At 40.1% G+C, this 24,052-nt stretch overlaps 1 protein-coding gene across 2 annotated transcripts in view; it reads left to right on the forward strand.

The window, feature by feature from the left end:
- Positions 1 to 218: 218 nt before the first annotated feature.
- LOC112104474 (patched domain-containing protein 1) overlaps positions 219 to 24,052 on the forward strand; it is a 42,950-nt gene continuing 19,116 nt past the window's right edge. The window contains exons 1-2 of one of the 2 annotated variants that reach the window (XM_024196789.2): positions 219 to 675; positions 15,046 to 15,706. In XM_024196789.2, the coding sequence (XP_024052557.2) occupies positions 256 to 675; positions 15,046 to 15,706 (1,081 nt within the window). In that variant the 5' untranslated portion in view covers positions 219 to 255. The remainder of the gene's footprint in view (positions 676 to 15,045; positions 15,707 to 24,052) is intronic. The other variant, XM_024196790.2, reaches the window with a different exon arrangement.

Genomic DNA, 24,052 nt, shown 5'->3' on the forward strand with positions numbered 1-24,052 from the left:
GCCCCAGCCCCGCTGCCCTTGGGCGTCTGCTCTCCAGAGCCGGCTGGCGGGTGGAAGTCAGACAATGAGGCGCTGGGAAACTCCTCTAGGGCACAGCCGCGTTCCGGGAGGAAAAGAGCCTTAGCAGCCCCCCCCCCCCCCCCCCCCCCCACCCCACCCCCCCACCCCCCCCCGGAGCGCCCCGGCCGGGCGGGTTTTTTTGCCCGGGTGTATTTCAGGCCGGTGGGGCAGCTCCCGTCTGCCTGGGCTCCCCCGATGGTTTTGCCTCGGCTCCGGGAGAGCTTCAGATCGCACCTCGCCCTCCTGAGCTCCCTCTGCACTAGGATGTTGCGGCAGGTTTTGCACAGGGGGCTGAGGACGTCTTTTTCCAGACTCGGCCACTTCATTGCCAGTCACCCGGTGTTCTTCGCCTCTGCACCTGTGCTGATCTCGATTTTGCTGGGCGCCAGCTTCAGCAGGTACCAGATCGAGGAGAGCGTGGAGTATCTCCTGGCCCCCAAACACAGCCTGGCCAAGATCGAGAGGAACCTGGTGAACAGCCTTTTCCCGGTGAACCGCTCCAAACACCGGCTCTACTCTGACCTGCAGACCCCTGGGAGGTACGGCAGGGTCATCATCACATCCTTCAGGAAGGCGAACATGCTGGACCAACATCATACTGATCTGATCTTAAAGGTAAACCGCTGCTGTATTCCCAGTTATTCACCTCCTGCACTCCACACCTCATCTCTCTCTCCGTCCCACCCCTCTTCTTCGATCCAACCTTCCCCACCCTCCCAATCTGTGTTATAATAACTCAGACACTGTCCAGATACACATTTATGCCTGTTGGGGTACGCCCTACCTTCCATAGACACTGTGTGTCTTGTGAACACAGCTACTAAGTCACATCCCTGCAACAGTTGGGATGACTACTTATTTTAAAGGAGATGAGAAATCTCCCTTATTTGTGGATGAAATAACCTAGACAAAGGTGTGTATTTTTGTGAATAAGGAGGTCAGGGCATTTTGTTAAACAATTCTTCCAGCACTCTTTATTATTCTTACAGTCATGCCTGTGAGTTAAGTTCACTCTGAATTCAATAACTGTTTTTGAAGTTTGAGTACAAAGCTGCAAACTGCTTGGGGAGGTGGGGGTGGTTCGTATGGATTGCCAGGTATGGACTGTCTGTGACTTTCGGGTACAGAATAGCTTGAAACCTACATACCAAATTGATTATTTTTAACTGGTAGTATTTCCTCCTCCACTCATCCTCACAAACCTTTTTTTTTTTTTTTAAAGAAAAAACAGCCTGGTTGTAAATTTGAGGCATTGTGCAGTTTGTGATGTACAGGATCAAGTTACATTAGGTTGCATCTTGTCATATCATTTATGTTTCATGGAATATGATGTAATGTGACATTTCATAGTACAATTTAGCCTAACATGTCAGAAATATGAATTTCTTTAATTTCACTCTCTGGTCTAGACTGCAATAGTTTTGAGTAGGTTTTGGGGGGTGGGTAGGGGGAGAAAAAGTAGGATGGATGCAAAAATTGGGCCGCAAAAGGGTCGAGTTCCAGAAAGAAAGAAGAATCTCTGGAACATTTGGAAATATTCAAGGTGTGGCTCTCAGAATCTACACACTTTTAGCATTAAACTGTAGGACTGCATGTTAACATTGTTCCCCTGTGGAAAGCATAAAGACTATCAACATTTTCTATTTGCTGAATGTCAAACCATCAAAACACACAAAAGATAATGTTAATGTGAACAGTAGGGAGTGTCTTTCCTAAAATGAGAAAATAAGTAAAAAAATATATTCTGACAGAGTTCTGGGAGAGTTCACTCTTTTCACTAAACTAAATGTGTTTCAGTGGATTAATTTTTCTTATTTCAACTATAGTACTATTGCACTGATCCACCCAAGTATTTAATATTTTTCCTTTTTGTTGCTGACATATCGACAAACAGCAATCAGCAAGTAGATTTAATGAATGTCGTCTCAGTAAGTCTAGTAACATTTCAGTGGTAAATAAGAAAACTCCAGAGAAGACAATTTTCATTCCTTCATTTTCCAGTTTTTCTGAACTGCATTTGCATCCAGGATGTGCATATTCATTCAGTCACAGATTAAAAATTATAATGGATTTTTCCCCTGTAGTGCTATCTCTAGAGATCTGTAGTTTAATCAATAGACTAGTGACACACAAATAAATGTTACTCTGAATCTTTCCACAAGCAAACTTCTGCATTAGATTTATCATATCAGGGAGAAAGCTATAATTTAGAAAGTTCTGTCAGTTTTAAATGCTGCCTCTTTTTTTATAGCTGGAATGTGCCCACAAAATGATTATTTTTCGCTTACTGAGATCATGATTAACCACGCTATTGTCATTTGACTCCATTTACTTATTGTTAATCTGACATCATCAAGCATATAAAATACATTTTTACAGAAAATACAAAATATGTTGTTCTAATTATTGGTCTGTTTGTGGGCAGGCACAGACAGCAGCCTAAAGAACCCTGTAGATGGCTAAGGAGATTGGTTATGAGCAGTGGGTCTAAACAGATCAAAATAGGAGGCGGAGCTCACAGCTCTCACTCTTATGTGGTCATGCGGCATTGCATCATCTTGTGGTGACAGGGCGCAGCAAGTGAAAGAGAATGAGAACTAGATGTAGGTTTTTATGCTGTACCTATCACCACTATATCTGAGCACCTAAAGGAACAAGAGCATAAATGTAATCTGAGGGGAGTTCATGTTTCCATGCAGTCCAAAGCCAGTCAAACAAAGTACTGTGACTACATACAGTGTGTGTGGTGGCGAGGTGCTCACCCCACCTGTTTTATAACCGCTGCCACATAGACATGATCAGGATAGAAAATGTGTTTAATAACGTCCTGCATTTTAAAAGGTTAAGACATTTCAAAGAGAGAATTTGAACAAATCATTGTGCATTGTTTGTCTTTCCTTCTGTAGAGGAGGGGAAGTTAGCCTAGGGACAGGGCTTGCTTTAGAGCAGTGCTTCTCAACCAGAGGTACGCGTACCTCTAGGGGTACACAGATGTCTTCCATACATCAACTCATCTAGATATTTGCCTGGTTTTACAACAGGTTACATAAAAAACACTAGTAAAGTCAGTACAAACTAGAATTTCATACAGACAAAATGAGAAAGTAAACAATTTTTCAGCAATAGTGTGCTGTGACACTTTTGTATTTTTATGTCTAATTTTATAAGCAAGTAGTTTTTAAGTGAGGTGAAAGTTGGGGTACGCAAGACAAATCAGACTCCTGAAAGGGTTACAGTAGCAGGGCCACCCAGAGGGGGGGGCAAGTGGGGCAATTTGCCCCGGGCTCCACAGGGGCCCCCATGAGAATATAGTATTCTATAGTATTGCAACTTTTTTTTATGGAAGGGGCCCCCAAAATTGCTTTGCCCCAGGCCCCCTGAATCCTCTGGGCAGCCCTGTACAGTAGTCTGGAAAGGTTGAGAACTGCTGCTTTAGAAGAGGCAGATAGGAGACTTCAGGATGGGACACCTTGTCTTCTCAGATCAGTTGCTGCTGCCCCAGCTACTGGCTGTAGCACTGGGAGTCACAGAAACTCCCCAGCCAGGCACCAGCTGCTTCTGCTGCATCTCCTCCAGATTCCCCCAGCTGATCAATCTTCATCTCACCAGCCAAGGAGACAGGGGAGAGCCTTGGAGTGCTAGTGCTCCCCCACTCACAAAAGGAGAAGAAGGGGAGCTTTCACCCTGGTTTTAGCAGAAGGATAAGTGTGCTTCCACACAGTCACCCTGGTAATGATATGAAGCATTTCGTCTGGTTGGAATCAGAATAAGGTTGATAGTACTAATAGTTACCATCTAACAGCTTTTTGGTGGCCTATCTAAAATGGTTTGGTGGTCTGTGTCCAGTTCCCAATGGACAGATGTCCACATCAGGGAAGAGGGGAAGGAGAAACTATCTTCACAATAGGCACTGAAGGACACCTTGTTGGCAATCTGGGAAGTGAGGTATGAAATGGAGAATAGAATGGAGTCTGAATCACCCTGTCACTGGACCAGTTCAGACAATGCTGCCAAACCTAGAGACCCATCCCCCCCATCCCCAATGGGCATGTTGAGTGTTAGTGTGGTGTAGGTGCTCACGCCTCAGAGCCAAGTACTGCTGAATATAGAAGCTGCTACACATTTACTAGCAGTTTTGTGATGACAACTCAACTAGTGCATTCTAGAGAATCAGGCCATCTTGCCCTGTATTACAGCCTGGCTTGGACACAATGATGATTACCCTTTTCCTATTTAAGAGGAAACCTCCATCCACTGTTCTCCTAACTCCCTTCACAAACGCACAAACCAGTTCTAAACACACTGCTTGTTGCCTTCCCGAACTAGCACAGAAATTACAAAGTAGCAACAAAATAGCTTTACGAGCCTGTGACATTCATGAAATGTCTCGTCCCTCTCACATCACATTGAGATAGAGAGATAATGGTAGTAGGGCAGCACAGGAATTTTATACTTCCATTGCCTATGCTGTGCCTGATCAATAATTAAATACAGGGCACTGGCATCCTGCATTGTCAGTCCAGACCCTTGTTCTCTCCAAAATTCACTATTTTGTGGAGAGGAGAGAGAAATATAATAAAAATATAACCAAAGATACTGTGTTCACATCTGCACCTCAACACACACCTGCAAGAAGAAAACATTATTTGGACATTTGGTCCAAATAATCATCCAAAAGTTCAGAGATCTTATGCAAAACTTCTCCCATTCTCTTTAGTCTAGAAATGAAGCTGAAAATACTGCAAGAGCTTCTTCTATTTTAGTAGGTATTTCCACTTGCAGAGGAAACCAGGAAAATTAAAGGCACACAAAATCTGCAAAAAACACTAGTCAGGCACTTTAAAAAAAAAGTTTGATTTAGATTCAGCTGGAGTAAGGGTCTTTTGTTTGAACCTCTTTGCTCAACCCTAGTCACAGTGAGCCCACTGTACTGCACATTGATTTTAATTTAATCTTTGTTTCTACTCTATCTCTATTATTATATTTATAAGAAACACTATAAGAATACAGTATTTTTGTTATATTTAAAGTGGCTTAAAGTTAAGGTAAAAGAGTAATGAACCCTAACATGCCTTATAGCAAAAAGGGATTTTATATTCATAGTTGTGTATATACAGATATAGAAATGTTGAGTTTTTGAGAACTACACTAACCTCACATTTTTAGCAGCAATGTTTATTTACCCCTTCTTTCACATAGCCTGCCATAGTGAGAGATAGATATTTAAGTAAATATCTAGATATATGTGGAGGTAAAAATTGGGATAAAATATTTATTTCTGAAATTCATAGCTGCTACTTATTAATAAACAGGTTAATTGCAGGGTTTTTGTACCATTGTACTCCCCATTGTTATTTGGTTGTTGTTTCTTTAATAGCTTGTTATTTAATTATTTCATATGTCAGTAAACATCACATCTGCATATGGTAGATAATATTTTCTACAATTTCCTCATTCACATTCTGGATGGATAGTTTCTACAGATGGTGAAACTCATGGGGAAAATAATTCCGTTACGCTCCCATGTTTGCGTTATCTATAATCATTATCTTATAGATATACTGCATATATAGGAAATCATTTTTGAAAGTCAATGGGGGCTGCTGGTTGCTCAGCACTTCTGAAAATAAGGCCGCTTGGATTTTGGAGCATAATTTTAGGTACCCATTTTTGACATCTTAGCCACCTCTTAGCTATAGTTAGTTACTTTTACTAATACAAACACACACAAACTTACAAGAAATATAGCTATATGACACTGCATAGGTATGTATATAGCAAATTTTAACTATTTTGCCCAAAAGTTGAAAAACAGTTCTAACCACGGACAAACTGTGTAGTGAGTTGAAAATAAAGGGCCAAATCATGCCTTTAGGAAAAGGCTAAAGAAAGAAGGAAAGAATCCTAATGTAAGAGGAAAATATATGAAAGCAGTGGAAGTGCAAGACATTTGTCATAACAGCACAATGTCATGAGGTTAAAATGTGCCTTATGCAAAAACAGAGTGGAATTAAGAGCTGCAGGTAAGATCTGGGCACAGCCAGGTGAGAAAGAAAAATACATAGGAACATGGTACAAGAACAGCATGGAAATACAAGTGCAGAAACATCAATGTCAGCATTTAACTTACAGTGACTTCTGTGTGTGAAAAGAACGAGGAGTACTTGTGGCACCTTAGAGACTAACAAATTTATTTGAGCATAAGCTTTCGTGGGCTAAAACCCACTTCATCGGATGCATGCAGTGGAAAATACAGTAGGAAGATATATATACACAGAGGACATGAAAAAATGGGTGTTGCCATACTAACTATAACGAGAGTAATCAGTTAAGGTGGGCTATAATCAGCAGGAGAAAAAAAACTTTTGTAGTGATAATCAGGATGGCCCATTTCCAACAGTTGACAAAAAGGTGTGAGTAACAGTAGGGGGAAAAATTAGCATGGGGAAATAGATTTTACTTTGTGTCAGAAGCAGATCTGTCTGTACTAGGAACCATAAATTTCCCTGCTGCCTTTAATTCACAAAGACCTCTAATTTACTCCCACACGTGTGCCCCAGTATCCCCTTCTCCCACCACTTAACAATAGCTCCTCCAGCTACTCTTTGCCTTAAAGAGGTCCCCTCTGCACTTCTCCTTTGGGCCTTTTGATGATTTTCAACAGCAGCCACTTATCCCTTCCGTGGGATGGCAAACATCATGGCACAACCTCAACAGCATGATGCCTCAGGAACTGAGTGGCTTCAAAGGCACAGAACTTTGAGTAATGCTCCTCTTCCAGTGGAGGAGATGACACGGACCAAAGTTTGAATTAAAATGATCATTGGTGACTTTACAGCTTGTGACTGACTCCTTTCCCAAACAGAAAGACAGTTTTATTTGGGCACTTGCCATATATAAAGGCACATACCAAGTTGCCAGCCTACCTTAATAATGACTCAAGAATTAGAATAAGAATTGGGGGGGAGGAGGACCTAAATCTTCCCACCTGAGTGTTAAAACTGCAGCATTTTATCTTAGCTGCAGCACAAATGTTCTTCTTTCAGATGCTCCAAACAGGGATCTACCTTGGCTCTGCCCCAGGTGCCTGTTGGAGCAACAGGATCTGAAACAGGGTAGCCAAAATGAAGCATGTTCAGCTCAATGTAGCACACATTCAAACTGAATTGTCATGACATTGGTTGAAATGAAGATCATATTAGATTAGAAAAGAAAATGATGCATAGCAGTCTCCTTGGATGTGGAGCCACTAGTAAACTCCCCCCCCCCCCCCATGTTTTGTGCAGATTACAAATACTGCTGGTGAAAACATGACTTACACCTACCTCTACCCCGATATAACACTGTCCTCGGGAGCCAAAAAAGCTTACCGCGTTATAGGTGAAACCGCGTTATATCGAACTTGCTTTGATCTGCTGGAGTGCGCAGTCCCGCCCCCCTGGAAGACTGCTTTACCGCGTTATATTCGAATTCGTGTTATATCAGGTCGCGTTATATCGGAGTAGAGGTGTATTTAATTAATTGTAATGTCTCATTCAGAGACTTTACAGTCTGGGTGAATATATATAGTCCAGTATCCCATACTGTTTGTTTATTGCATATTCTTAAGTTACAGGTGAATTGCCTTTTAGTCTTTAGTGTTTCCTTATGAACTGTTATGGTCTGTTGGTTTCATCCATCTGCTTCGTATGCAGGTTACAAATGCATGCTGGAAGTTCTTGTGCAAGACACTGCTTTCCATCACAGTGGAACCAGGGGTTCTCAAACTGGGGGTCGGGACCCCTCAGGGGGGTCACGAGGTCATTACATGGTGGGGTCGCGAGCCGTCAGCCTCCACCCCAAACCTCACTTGCCTCCAGCATTTATAATGGTGTTAAATATATTTAAAAGTGTGTTTAATTTATTGGGGGGTTGCACTCAGAGGCTTGTGATGTGAAAGGGGTCACCAGTAAAAAAGTTTTGAGAACCACTGGTGTACACTGTTACTCTAGACACACAAAAGTGAGGCTGAGAGCAGAATCTGGCCCATTATGAAATGTTTATGGCACAGTTACACATCTTTCCCCTTCATCCTTCATGTGTTCATGTTTTTATAATGAAGAACCTTTATTTAAAACATTGCTAAAGATTCAGGGCTCATTTCTGTCCATATTTGTACAATATGCAAGGTATTTCCCCCTGTAAATTAAGAGAGCTGTGTAAATCTGTTCTCTCACTTAATTCAGATGGATGCATTCCTCTTTACTGGGACAATCTTCTGAAAATATTCAATCAAAAAGCACTATGCAAAAATAGATGGAGATCATAGAAAAACAGAAGTTCAGTAGAGGTTTTTTCCTCTTTTTCCTTTCCATTGGCACAAGTTACCCATAAAAATTACCAACAAAGTAAACCAGACAAAGGCAACTTTAATTTACAATGAAACTATAGGCTTAAGTAATATTGCCAACTGCAAGCATTCAAAAAATCATGAGATTGTAAACAATAATACATTTGGAGTTCTTTATTTGCCTTCTGGGTTTTAAGCTTTGCTCCACAGCCAGGAAGGTATACGTTTTTTGGTTTTGTTTTTTTATGAAAGTTGAGATGATCAAATAATCATGACTTCAGGAGCTTGGGCTTTAAAAGAAACACCAAATATTGTGAAAATCACAATACAATTGCAGGAGTTGGCAACATGTAAGGTCATCTCCAATACTGACCATCAGATGCCCATTGATCCTGGCATTTAGAGACTAAACAAATTACAGTAAAAAATATATTTGTGATATGACATCGCAAAGATCAGACTCTCATAATAACATATGTCCCTATATTTGTCAAATTGCTCATGTTATAGGAGGAAAATATATCCATCTAACTAATTTTATTTAGCTAGCTATTTATCTATCATAGGTCAAGTGACACATCATAATCCAGTGTAGTGCCATGTATTGCCACCCATAAAATATTACACATCATAATTTGAAAACAAAACCAAAAACAAATACATTTTTGAAACCCATATCGGAAAGCAAGCTGCAAGCGTTGTGTGAATCAGATAAAGTACAGTTCACGCATTGCCACTATCTAAATTATGTCTGGCTAGTTTTACACATGCTTAGTTTTAATAATCTGACTCCATTAAAGTCAGAGTCTCTTTAATGGGAGTTGAATTAGGCCTTAAGAGTCCGGTTGATTTTTGGTAACTCATTTGCCTGGAAGTAAATTTATACCAGCCTTAAAACCTGTAACAGACACAGGACTATCTGTGGTTCTTCAGCTGCTTTCCCTGTGCTGTTCAGCCATGGCTTTGATCACCATACTATGTTGCATAGTATGGTTTTACAGAATTTTTTGGAATGCATCATTTTGCAAATGAATCAGCAGTTTCAACCCTTTCATCTGGAATATAATTTGTTTATTTTAAAGGGACATTGCTAACTTGACTTTTTAAAATATATCTTTTGATAGAGCCCCATTTACATAGTAGGTGCAGACTTCTATATCGGAAAGTTCCTTTTTTAAAAGTGGGGAGGAGATTTTTCCCCTTTCTGAGTTGAAAAGGGTCTTCTGAATGGGCATAAGAGCAAAAACAAACTCTCCCCTTTCTCCTGAGTACACCCCTGACTGCTGCCTCTTTGCTTTCAGTTCCAGCGTTGCTGTCACTGATGCTACTGGTTAATGCCCTCTTACAGTTCCTGGAGAAGGACTTCACCATCATCAGAACAGTGAAACTGACTGTAGAGAAAGGTCCTTATTCTCAGTTTCTCCATTCCTGCACTTGAGGCAGATATGGGGGGACTGGGAGCCAAACATAACTTTAAACTACCTTTGCATTTCCCATATTTGGAGCTATGCAGGGACCTAGATGATCACAGTGGTCCCTTCTGGCCTTGGAATCTATGAATTCGTGCCCTGCCCAGCCCCTGCCCTAATGTAAGTTATAGCAGCCTTACATTCTATTTCCCTTTGACTACCTATAGGTCTTGGGGAGCAGAAATATGGGGGGACTGGGAATGTGAATTTCAGTTGACAATGTCCCTCTAAGCAAGAAGACTAGAAGGGTGTCAATTATTATTTAATTTGTGACAGGTGCACTTTCAGGTACAAGAGCAAAACCAGCATGCTATCATGGCTGAAGTGATACTATACAATTCTCATGCACAGTGCTTTCCTGCACCAGCTATATACTGGGTTCTAAAGTTACACTGTTAGTTAACTGAGAAAACTGTACGCCATGACGAACCGGCACTACTTGCCCTTTGAGGATCTTGGATAAAAAATATTTGTGCGGATTATATTCATATTACTTCTGTTCTCCCTTTCTAAGTATTAGACAATTAGGGATGGGAAAACTGATTAGGAATAAATAAGACTGTCTGACCCATCCTTAGTCCGAGCTTCAAATGTCACATCTTTTTAAATCCTTATTACTCACCATTAAACTACTTTGCAATGTCTAAATTTATGCTAATGCTGTCCCAGTTAAACAGTAGTCACTACTATTCGCTAAACTAAACACTTTTCCAAAGGGATGTCATAATATACCGTGTTCAAATGAAGTTGTGTATAGTGTAATCATTTAAATTAATAGCACCTTTCAGCACAAAGCACTTTACATATTCTATATCCTACGAAACAAAGAGGTTGGATTTCTGCTCTAAATGAAAAATTCAGTGCAAATCTAACAATCAAGTTCCTAAAATGCCTTCATATAAGGAGAGCCATGGAACTACAACTATCTCTGGGGAAGAGGGCAGCAGCCAACTGACACACAGGCTGATGGATCAGTGTGGAGAAGGAGATATTCTAGGATGCTGCTGCACCAAACCAAACTTGTCCCGAGTGTTCCTTAGTATTCACACACAAGCAAGAGTGGTTTAGTTTGTAAGATCTGTTCTGAAAACAGCACATAGTAAACTGCAGGGTACTGAATGTATCTGCTTCCAGGATGAAGGTGTGAGTCAACCTTCTTTATGGCTCAAACAGTGCTCAGTGCATGTAGGGGGTGGGGAGGATATGAAGGGAAAGGTGGTTTTACACCACTTTTTTACCCATCGCTGATTCTAGGCCAGGTAGGGGCCAATTTGGCTCTTGGCACAATTTAGAGCAGCCTCAGCGCTGCTCTAAATTGCACCATCTTGTAACAACCTTCAAGGGCCGTTATATTATCCAGGGACTGCCAGAGCACAGTGCATTCTGGTTGCTCCCTTTCCTTCCCTGATGCATCCCTGGCACGTTCCCTATGCTGGCAGAGTGGGGAAGACCAATAGCCATCTCCAGATTACTTGAGCCTTCTCCTATCCCATCTGTCTGGCTAAGCCAGCATTGTAGCCCATTTGCTCTGCCAGTACAGCAGAGAAAAGACCATGCTACATGATATGATCTGGTCTCTGAATCAGAAATGATGGCCTCCAGAGAGCATGAGTATTTCAAATATCATGTTTAGCTACTAGCTTTTTAGTAAAGATAAACAGAATTGTTGGCAGTACAAATTATTTTCTAACCTAAATAAGAGAAGGTTTCAGACATACAAGCAAAGGAAATTCAGCAGAGTTGAGGCAGAATAGGTAAGTAGAGACAGAGAGTAAATAACATATTATTTTAAATTATATATAATATATATTATTTTAAAATCTATATTAAAAATAATATATATTATTTTAAAAGTTATATCATTGTTTGGGGGGTTAAATTGCAGCATCCTACTCTGTGCATCCTTCCGCAAAGATATCAGTTGCTAATCTAATGCAGGCAGCAAATAATTCAATTTTTAAAAATCTTTTATTCTTGTCAGCTACACTTCTATAAATGGCATTTGTTTTTACAAACATAGTTGATGAAATATATTTACTGGCTGCTACCACAAAAACTCTAAACAGATATCTACATTTGATTTCAGTAAATCAAAACACTTCCCTAACACCATAACAACATGAAGTTGAGGGATATATCCCTGAAATAACTGTTGCATTAGTTTTCTAACAGAGCAGAAGCCTTTCAACTTGGGACAGTCTCCGAAGACATTCCCTCCTGTGAAGACTTCTATTTTGTTTTGCAGGACTGTTGTGCAAAAATCTTTAATCACAAATTCCTATTTGTAATCTCTCCATGAGGGAGAACTTAGCCTGCTCACTCTGGTTAACATTATATCCTTCCAATCCTCTGGAGAGGTTTGTTGGTTCATTTCCTTTTCCCAACCTAGCTTCACATTGTCAATATTGCTCTATAATTTTACAGAAAATTAAAGCCACTCAAATGCAAGTGAAACAAGCCACATAATTGCAAGACAAACATCTTCTTACACATATTGTTTATATCATCATAAGAATTGCAGACAATTTCAACTAGATTTATCCCGGTAGTGGACTATGTAAGATAATTACAAGATAATCAGATCGCTGATAAAATAAATAATACATGGTATGTGCATTTTTCTACAAATATGGTGAAATTCTGGCTACCCTGAAGTCAAGGGCTTCCAGTGACTTCCAGAGAGCCAGGATTTCACCCACGGTGTTTAGACAGCTAATCCATCTCCACTACCAGAGCCTGCAAGCTCCATTGTTATTGTGGGTATCTTCTCTCATTTTCTTTTTCAATCACAGTTTTTCTTCTACAGAAAACGTGTGTGCTAAATATTGCCTCAATTCAGTCCCTTCACTGTCTGTATAAACTGAGAATCTCCCACTCCCTCGGGATTCCGTAGATAGCAGCACATCTAATATAAAGAGAAAGGGATGTTTTTCTTCCCCAGGACAGTGCTTTCTGTCCTGCCAAGCAGCAGGTCAGATTATAATTACTCGTCATTTAAAAAAAATTAGAGACATTTCTAATTCAGTCTCTCAACTCATCAGTAAATATGTGTTAATATCCCTGCTTTACAGAGGAGGAAACAAGAGACTTTCCCAACACCAAAGAATCATGAGAACCAAGATCTTTTGATTTACTGCCAAACCCCTGCACCTTACAAGCAAGTCATTGAGCTTTTCCGTATGTCAGTTTTCCTGTCTTTAAAGTTGACCTAATGAGAACACTTTGCACCTACAGAGGGCTTTTCCATCTATAGATCTCAAAAATGGCAAATGTGGTCAAGCAAGCATGAGTAGACAGCTTTTATAGGCTATACCCACACAAGACTGGATCCTTTTTTTCTGAGAGGAACTGTACTCGAATGAATGAGACATGGATCTATAATCTGGTTCTGTTCACAGCTCTGCCACACACCAAGTGATCCTGGTCAAGTTAAGTCAGCTTTGTGCCTCGATTAACCCATCTGAAAAATGTCAATAAAGATATTGTTGGCCTCATGCAAGGAGTGTTGTGACCCTTCACAAAACAGGGATTGGGAAGTATATTGAATTATTAAAACCAGTCAGAAAAAGGGATGGAAATTGAACTTGAGATATTCTGGCTCCCAGCCCCATGTTTACTACCCTACACTTCAAGAAGCCAAGGGGTCCCTTTGACCAGATTCCAGGTTTGATCATTTCAGAGTAATTCAGGGGCCTATGGAGTGTAGCACTTTGAGCTAGATCCCCAGTGAGCCGGAGCAGTGCACCAGGAGAGGAAGGGAAGGACACCTTTCTACCTTTCTGATTTTGGCAGCTGCCGAAGGCCAAGCCAAGCCAAGTTAGAGCAGCCTCAGCACTTTTCTAACTTGCACCAGCCGATGATGGCCCTCAAAGGGTGGCTCTGTCAGCCAGGATTGTCAGAGTATATGACATTCTAGCCCAAGCCACTCCCATACCCTGTGTAAAGAGTGGCTATCGTACGGCTGGCTTTTCATGGAATCTTGCCTCCTTAAGGCAGATTTAAGTACCCTTTACACCACTACAGCCGCACAAAGAGGACTTCACTGGTGCTGAGGATCTGGCTCTATAAGCTTATCAGGGAACCATATGCAAAATAAACAATATAGTTTGCAAAGCGTCCTAACACGGCCAAGTTAAACCATTTTTTCACCAGAATACTGAATGGGCCTTCACTATACTTAAGGCTATTCCCCTACCAAATTTCAACCTTCTAACTGCACCTGTTTTAGCTGGAAGCTGGTTCAAAAGAAGTCACAAGATTTTATTTTATTTTTCCCATGGGGACAGTGCAATTTTTCCACTCTTTTCCTCTTTCAAAAATAACAGCCCTTTTTTGCTCACATTTTCACTTTTGGTCAGAGATTAACCATGGACACTTTCAGCCTAAACAGTACGCTTCAGAAGGATACAAGCACCTCTGAAAAGGAGCTGGGATACAACTGTAATGATAGCAGGCCCCAACCAGCAACTCCTAAAATAAAAGGTTTTGCCAGCTAATATGTTCTTCCAGGAGGCTCTAACTTCTGTTTTTAGCCTCCCTTATCACCTCAACTCTTTGCTGTAGTTTGGGTGGATAGGACTACTATTTAATTAATGCCAGATAGCTTGGTCATGCTATCCTGACAATCCTGGCACTTAGGACATGCAGCTGTGATCTTTCCTTTGTCCTGAGAAAGGGTTAACCCTCCCACTACCAATCAACAGGGCCTACTACACCTCACCCTAGTGGCACATTGAAATGACCCGTCATGTTGCTTTTCTGTACTGCATTCCTGATAGTTGTCTGATGCAGTGGTCATTTAGCAATCCTGATTATTATTACATTGCCATCATGTGGTTGGTCTGTAGCTGTCCCTTTTGCTTCACTTGGAAATGAAGCATTCTGGTTTATTGGAATGATATTTTGTTTTGGGAGAGGGTGAACAGCAGGTGCACCTAGCATTTATAGAAGTCAAAACATAATTGAGTTATGAGTAAAGGACATTGGGGGGAAATATCAGTACTTCAATGCATGTTTTGCATTTTTATAATGTGCTTACTATTAATATTGTAGCAATTAGAAATGTTTTTTTTTTTTTGCAGAGATTAAATAGGAAATGGACTGAGATGACAAAGCTGCTGTCATTCTACCTGCTATGGTGCACAATTAACTGATGAATAATGTGTGTGATTTTTCTCCCCCTTACAGTTACACTCAGCTGTGACCAGGATCCAAGTACAAAGACCTGGTTTCAATTACACATTTGCCCATATATGTATCCTGAATAATGACAAGACTTGCATAGTGGATGACATAGTGCATGTACTGGAGGAGCTAAAGTCTGCTCGATCTTCTAATCGAACTAATTTTGTTATCACATATCCAATCACTCACTTAAAGGATGGCAGGGAAGCGTATAACGGGCACCAGCTTGGCGGGGTTACCGTGCACAGCAAAGATCGGGTGAAGTCTGCAGAAGCCATCCAGCTCACCTACTACTTGCAGGCGATCAACTCTCTGAATGACATGGTAGCAGAAAAGTGGGAATCCATCTTTTGTGACACTGTCGAACTTTTCCAGAAATCCAACAGGAAAGTCAAAATGTATCCCTTCACTTCGTCTTCGCTGAGGGAGGATTTCCAGAAGACGAGCAGGGTGTCAGAACGTTACCTGACCACAGGCCTGGTCCTTGTGGTCACTTTGGCCATACTCTGCTGTTCTATGCAGGATTGTGTCCGCAGCAAACCTTGGCTTGGCCTTTTAGGGTTGTTAACGGTGAGCTTAGCCACTCTGACTGCAGCTGGAATCATCAATCTGACTGGTGGGAAATACAATTCCACCTTCCTGGGAATTCCCTTCATCATGTTAGGTAATTATCTCATTCTATTTTTTTGTGGGGGTTTCTGGTTCTTTGACGTATTTCATGGGCAGCAGAAAAGAAGCCAAGCATCACTGCATGAATCCCCGTACCCATTCACTGTGAAACTGCAGTGTACTTATCCTCATCATGAATTCATCTGGTATTTGTAATAATAATGCTTATGGACATTAAAAAAACTCCACAGGGACTTGATTGTTCTGTAGCACCATTTGGTATGACATTCTGCTCATGTGGTAGATAGAGACAAGTTTGTGCTAGTGAAGTATGTTATGCAAGAGAGGGAAACCAATAGCAGCTTCTCTGTGGAAATTTGATTATGTTTTTTGGTACTCAGCTTTATAAGGAAACCTTTGCACAGGTCCCTTTTGTGAAATTAAAATATCAGCTGCCTTGGTAAATAAAAGGGGCACTTTTCATTTACAGAACAATAACTGTACTCCCCTTGAGTACACACTGTTGTTTTATCATGGGCTTATATTTTAATCAGTCTGTTTAGGGAATAAATGCAGTAGTAGGCAGTTTCTTTGTGGCATTTCACTTGAAAAATGAATTTGCCAAGACAGTTTAAGTAGCAATATGCACTGCTAAGTTGCAGAGCTCTGGCTCTTGCTGACCAGGCCAGCTCACACCATTCAGCATCAAGCCCTGCAAATGATTGAAGTATTGACAGACTATGAAGATTGTCCTGTGCAGACCTGGGGGTTGGTGGCATTACCACCAGGATTTCTGTCTGTCTCTATTTTTATACTCCACTCACCCACCATAATTTTTTGGGTATCAAGACAAGGAGAGTCAGATTGTACCTGATCTGAAGTCAGTGGAAAGACTTTTATTGACTTCCGGGGGCTTTTGATTAGGCACATTTTTGGGGAAACTTGGCACTATATCAAAGCAGGCAGAGGACTTCACTAGTGGACATAAAAAGATAGCTGGAAAGCTCATTCCGTTTGCTTTTGTGTTTAGTTCATGAATGGTAGAAAAACTTTGTACACTGCAGGTGTCTGATATGTCCTTGTTCACAACATTATTCATTTGTGAAGAATACCTCATGCATTGATTTGATAACAGTTTTCCCAGCTGAAAATCAGTGTGCAGTACTACACATTTTCAGCACAAGTGGATCTCCAATTACTAAGTCACATCATGTAGTGATGTTACATGTTTCAGTAGGTTTGTTTTATATTCAAAACTAGGCCCACTATGATCTGCATATAATATACTTGTGCTCCTGACATGTTTAATTAAAAGGATGTTACATTTTATAAAGCAGCCATTTAGGTGCAGAATATACGTAGTGGAAAGTAAGTAAACAGAAAGCAGACCCTCAAATGTCACATCAGAGGCAGCATGTAATTCTGATTTTCAAATCACATCCAAAAAATTAAAATAAAATGTAACATGATCAAAAGGAAATATCTTGCAGGAATTTTCAATCAAAGGGAGGCTAGCCATCTGCCTTGTTTTCTTATATTTTACTTTATGTAATCTAAAAACGCCTTGATCAAACTAAGGAGATTATGCAAAATATCCTGTTTTTCTGTGTGTGTTATGAAGAGAATATTCACTGCAGAAATTAAATCTAAAAGTCCATCCATAGAAATGAAAGTATTTTGCATGGAGTGACTTTGAAATATAAAATGTTAGCTAGATTAAGGGATCAAAACTCACACTGCTTAAAGACAGCCTTTCACATTTTTAATTCATTGGCAAATGAATATGCTGCGCTCTGCACTTCTTATGGGGGTCGGGGGAGGGGGCACAAAGTTAACTATGGTAAGTTTGAATGCAGTGTTTTTGTAGCCGAGTTGGTTGCAGGATATTTGAAAGATAAGGTGGGTGAGCTAATATAGTTTAACTCTAGATCTCCTTTGATTGCCAAACACTATAGACCAAAATTATTTTTTAATTCAAGTGTATTACTATTTTTTTAGGAGTGAGTTTCTAGCAAGTAATTAAACTTTAAATAACTGCCAGAACCTAATAGCCCATTTCACTTGAATCCTCCATATGCTTTGCATGGATTAATATAAACTCTTGAAAATCAGACATGGACATGAAGGACAGATGTACATTTTTTAATGAGAACTGGTTTAATCAAGTGGACAATTGGAAACACGTTTTTTTTTTCTTTTGACAGCAAAGTGAAGCAAGACATAGAAAGATTCTGCACAGATTTCAACAAATATTTCACATATATACATTTAAAAAATAAAGTCTCCCACTAGGTAACTGAAAGCTAGAGGTGCAATCTAACATTGATTGTAGTCAATGGAGATACTCTCATTTAACTTCAACAAGGACTAGATCAGACCCTAGATTTACTGACCTTCAGAGAATATAGGATTTCTGGTCTGTGGTTTAGTGTGGTATCTACTACTTACCCATGTTTTCTTAGCTGAACATGGGTTCCCACAGTAACAGTGGCCAAAAGAGCTAGCGCGATCCTGGGATGCATAAACAGGGAAATCTCAAGTAGGAGTAGAGAGGTTATTTTGCCACTGTATTTGGCACTGGTGGAATACTGTGTCTAGTTCTGGTGCCTACAATTCAAGAAAGATGTTGAGAAATTAGAGAGGGTTTCAGAGAGCCACGAGAATGATTAAAGGATTAGAAAACGTGCCTTATAGTGATAGACTGAAAGAGCTCAATCAATTTAGTTGAACGAAGAGAAAGAAGGCTAAGGGGTGACATGATTACAGTCTCTAAGTATCTACATGGAGAAAAAATATTTCATAATGGGCTCTTCAGTCTAGCAGAGAAAGGTGTAACACGATCCAGTGACTGGAAATTGAAGCTAGAGAAATTCAGACTGGAAATAAGGTACAATTTTTTAGCAGTGAGGAAATTAACCATTGGAACAATTTACCAAGGGTCATGGTGTATTCTCCATCACTGACAGTTTTTAAATCAAGATTGGATGTTTTTTCTAAAAGATCTACTCTAAGAATTATTTTGGGGAAGTTCTGTGGCCTTCTGTGATATACAGAAGGTTAGACTAGATGATCACAGTGTTCCCTTTTGGCCTTGGAATCTATGAATCTATGATCTCATGACTACAAGCAAAAAGTTGACAGAAAAAAATACTTATTCCTGATTCAAATCCTGATCTTACACAGCTGCCACTATGCCACCACTGTGATCAACTACAGCTGGTCAAATAATATTTCTCAAATAATTTATTCATAACATTTCACAATATTTGTCCAGTTATTCACTGAATGTTTTTAGATGATTTTCCCAGTTACATACAGCCACACTGATAATTTAGGTTTCAGAGTAGTAGCCATGTTAGTCTGTATCAGCAAAAACAACGAGGAGTCCAGTGGCACCTTAGAGACTAACACATTTATTTGGGCATAAGCTTTTGTGGGCTATAACCCACTTCATCAGATGCATGGAGTGGAAAATACAGTAGGCAGGTATAAAAATACAGCACATGAAAAGATGGGAGTTGCCTTCTAAGGTGCCACAAGGATTCCTCATTGTTTTTACTGATAATTCAGGAAATATATTTGCAAAACATAGTATTCAATTAATTGTGTACTATTTTTAATAGATTATTGACAGATCCTCCTCTTAATTATTTACCTCGTGTCGGCCTCAATCCCCTCCTACAGTGAACAATCTGTAGCGCAGAAAAGATAGCTTCAGTTTCTGTATTTATTGAATTCTTTGCCTCACTAAGTCTTGATTGTGGTGATGGCTTTTATGTTGTGGACAGGCTTCTTTACCACAATTAGGATTCATCAATTGCTTATTAAAACAAAGCAGAAATCAAATAAAGTCATTCAGGCTTCTGAGATGTGCTATTCAGTGAGATTCAGCACTAGTCAGAAGTACAGAAGGAGCCTCTCCACGTGGTCCCAAAAGGGCAGGGTTCTACTCTCACCATATACAAATGAGGTTTTAGGGACAGGGAGGACAGGAAGAGCTGCAAAGATTGGAATCTTATACGGCACTGACGAGGTGCTGTCTCAGCCATTGAGCTAAATATGGGAATTTTTGCAACAATCTTTGTTTTCACTGTGAACATTTTGCACAGCTCTTAGTTAAATGACTGCTTCTTGGAGCAGCCAGTCCTGGAACCCACAACAGGAGAGGCAATTCTTGATTTAGTCCTAAGTGGAGCACAGGATCAGGTCCAAGAAGTGAATATAGTTGGACCGCTTGGTAATAGTGACCATAATATAATTAAATTTAACATCCCTGTGGTGGGGAAAACACCACAGCAGCCCAACACTGTAGCATTTAATTTCAGAAAGGGGAACGACACAAAAATGAGGAGGTTAGTGAAACAGAAGTTAAAAGGTACAGCGCCAAAAGTGAAATTCCTGCAAACTGCATGGAAAGATGCCATAATAGAGTCTCGACCTAAATGTACACCCCAAATTAAAAAACATAGTAAGAGCATCAAAAAAGAGCCACTGTGGCTAAACAACAAAGTAAAAGAAGCAGTGAGCGGCAAAAAGGCATCCTTTAAAAAGTAGAAGTTAAATCCTAGTGAGGAAAATAGAAAGGAGTATAAACTCTGGCAAATGAAGTATAAAAATATAATTAGGAAGGTCAAAAAAGAATTTGAAGTACAGCTAGCCAAAGACTCAAAAAGTAATACCAAAAACATGTTTAAGTACATCAGAAGCAGGAAGCCTGCTAAACAACCAGTGGAGCCACTGGACGATCAAGATGCTAAAGGAGCACTCAAGGACGATAAGTCCATTGCAGAGATACTAAATGAATTCTTTGCATCAGTCTTCACAGTTGAGTATGTGAGGGAGATTCCCAAACCTGAGCCATTTTTTTTTAGGTGACAAATCTGAGGAACTGTCCCAGATTGAGGTGTCATTAGAGGAGGTTTTGGAACAAATTGATAAACTAAACAGTAATAAGTCACCAGGACCAGATGGTATTCACCCAAGAGTTCTGAAGGAACTCAAATGTGAAATTGCAGAACTACTAACTGTAGTCTGTAACCTATCATTTAAATCTGCTTCTGTACCAAATGACTAGAGGATAGCTAATGTGACACCAATTTTTAAAAAGGGCTCCAGAGGTGACCACAGCAATTACAGGGCAGTAAGCCTGACTTCAGTACCAGGCAAACTGGTTGAAACTATAGTAAAGAACAAAATTGTCAGACACATAGATGAACATAATTTGTTGGGGAAGAGTCAACATGGTATTTGTAAAGGGAACTCATGCCTCACCAATCTACTATAATTCTTTGAGGGGGTCTACAAGCATGTGGACAATGGGGAATCCAGTGGATATAGTGTACTTAGATTTTCAGAAAGCCTTTTACAAGGTCCCTCACCAGGCTCTTAAGCAAAGTAAGCAATCATGGGATAAGAGGGAAGGTTCTCTCATGGATTGGTAACTGGTTAAAAGATAGGAAACAAAGGGTAGAAATAAATGGTCAGTTTTCAGACTGGAGAGAGGTAAATAGTGGTGTCCCCCAGGGGTCTGTACTGTGCCCAGTCCTATTTAACATATTCATGCATGATCTGGAAAAAGGGGTAAACAGTGAGGTGGCAAAATTTGCAGATGATACAAAACTACTCAAGATAGTTAAGTCCCAGGCAGACTGTGAAGAGCTACAAGAGGATCTCAAAACTGGGTGACTGGACAACAAAATGGCAGATGAAATTCAGTGTTGATAAATGCAAAGTAATGCACTTTGGAAAACATAATCCCAACTATACGTATAAAATGATGGGGTCTAAATTAGCTGTTACCACTCAAGAAAAAGATCTTGGAGTCATTATGGATAGTTCTCTGAAAACATCCACTCAATGTGCAGTGGCAGTCAAAAAAGCTAACAGAATGTTGGGAATCATTAAGAAAGGGATAGATAATAAGACAGAAAATATCATATTGCCTCTATATAAATCCATGGTACGGCCACATCTTGAATACTGTGTGCAGATGTGGTCGCCCCATCTCAAAAAAGATATATTGGAATTGGAAAAGGTTCAGAAAAGGGCAACAAAAAATATTAGGGGTATGGAATGGCTGCTGTATGAGGAGAGATTAATAAAACTGGGACTTTTCAGTTTGGAAAAGAGACAACTAAGGGGGGATATGATAGAGATCTATAAAATCATGACTGGTGTGGAGAAAGTAAATAAGAAAGTGTTACTTACTCCTTCTCATAACACAAGAACTAGGGGCCACCAAATGAAATTAATAGGCAGCAGGTTTAAAACAAACAAAATGAAATATTTTTTTACACAACGCACAGTGAGCCTGTGGAACTCCTTGCCAGAGGATGTTGTGAAGGCCAAGATTATAACAGGGTTCAAAAAAGAACTAGATAAATTCATGGAGGATAGTTCCATCAATGGCTATTCACCAGGATGGGTAGGGATGGTGTCCCTAGCCTCTGTTTGCCAGAAGCTGGGAATGAGCGACAGGGGATGGATCACTTGGTGATTACCTGTTCTGTTCATTCCCTCTGGGACACCTGGCATTGGCCACTGTCGGAAGACAGAATACAGGGCTAGATGGACCTTTGGTCTGACCCAGTATGGCCATTCTTATGTTCTTAAAGGTGTTCCTTGCAAAAAAAAATTCTTAAAAAAAAATCAATGAACCAAATTCTGATCTGTTACGTCTGTGCAACCCCAGTGGCTTCCATGACTTGCCTGAATGTAAGTGGGAGCAGAATATCGCTGAATAATTTAAACATTATGGTCCCAAATCATCAGCACACTTAAGTATGGGCATAAATGCTTTGATAAACAGGAATAGAATTATTTAAATGCTTAAAGTTAGATACTTGAATAATACTTTGCTAAATCAGGGCCTATACACTTTTAAACTCCAGAAGTACGTAATGACAAATCAAATTCTTCATTATTATATTAAACAAATTATATAGGTGGGCATGAACTGCAAAGCAGAGATCCAGATTTTGATTCACCATAGCTTCCCCAACCAAAGTTTTGGGGTGTTTGTTATCTGGACCCAGGCCAAAGTGTTGTATCGAAATACCATGGATCACCATATCTAGTAAGTGTCATTTAATGATTCCTGATCCTTAAAAGTATATCCACTTCCTCAAAAGCATTGTGTGTTACATATCAAACCATTTAAAAATAAGCTGTGCTCATGAGACAGTCGACATGTTATATCATACAGCTATAATGACACATTGATCTTAGACAACTGAAATTAAATTTTCAGTGTTGGTCTTTCTATTTCAAAAAGGCAGTCTGTTATTCCTTTTGAAAAACTGTACAGTTTGTTCAAGAAGATTCAGCTCTTTTAAACGACCACATTCACTGAAAGAAGCATCCATGTAAAATAATTGTGGGATGTCAGACATTGCCAAATATGGGGAAAGATGCAGTAAATGTTCCACTGGCTTATATTTAGCTTCTGATTTAAAAGTGCACTAACGCATTAAAATAGGCATGGAAAAAACAGTTCATCAGAAATAAAAATGGCCTGAACTTTCAGCCATCCGTAAACTGATCAAACATTTTGCTAAGTTTGATAAAATACAGATAAGTGCAGTGCCAACACTCACACTCCTCTACAAGCCTCTTTACTTTGTCAAAACATTCTTTGCAGTCTCAGCAAGTTGAGGAATCTCTGCTGAGCCAGCAGCAATCTTCAAAATATGCAACTTCTCAAACTTCCTTAGGTTCAGAGGAGAAGGTAGTTCACATGGCAGCTAAAGGCCTAAAACGTGAAATTTTAGCAGAGTGACCAGACAGAACCCATAAAACAAAATGTCAGACCAGAGACCCTTTTCTTGAATATCAGCCAGGTAAGGTTTGGACTAGAAGAGAAGGAGTTGGAAAGTCTGTGGGCTCATTGACATCTGGAAGAAGCAGATAGAGATGGGACAAGGGGCTATATGAAGTCAAGAAAAGGAAGATAGGGAATTATGTTGATGGCCAGATTGACGTGAGCATTGTGATCAGGAGAAGGGAAATGTGGGGTTAAAAAAGCAGGGTAGGAATTGGCTGTGTTTGAAGGAGAGAGGGACAAGGACAGAATGCGAAAGCAAAAAATGGAAATGAAAGGGACTCTAAAGGTCTAAAGATGCTCAAGCCTGTGTGTAACTAAACAAAACCAGGGAGACTATGGAGTGGCAAGAAAAATGTGAAGAGCAGTGGAGGTTCAGGTGGCCCTTCCAAGCATAGCTTGAAATAGCATGTGCAATTTCCTGCACTTTGGAAGATTTTAGACTAAGATTTGAACAAACAAGTACAGACGCCCCCTGACTTACGCAATCGTTCCGTTCCAGAAAGCCTTGTGTAACTCGAATTTTGCGTAAGTCGGAAATGTATACCCGTACGTTACACAAAAATTTCTGTAACTCAAAAA

Source organism: Terrapene carolina, unplaced genomic scaffold (genome assembly GCF_002925995.2).
Source record: "Terrapene carolina triunguis isolate 2854851 unplaced genomic scaffold, T_m_triunguis-2.0 Scaffold23, whole genome shotgun sequence".
In the NCBI taxonomy this organism is placed as follows: domain Eukaryota; kingdom Metazoa; phylum Chordata; order Testudines; family Emydidae; genus Terrapene; species Terrapene triunguis.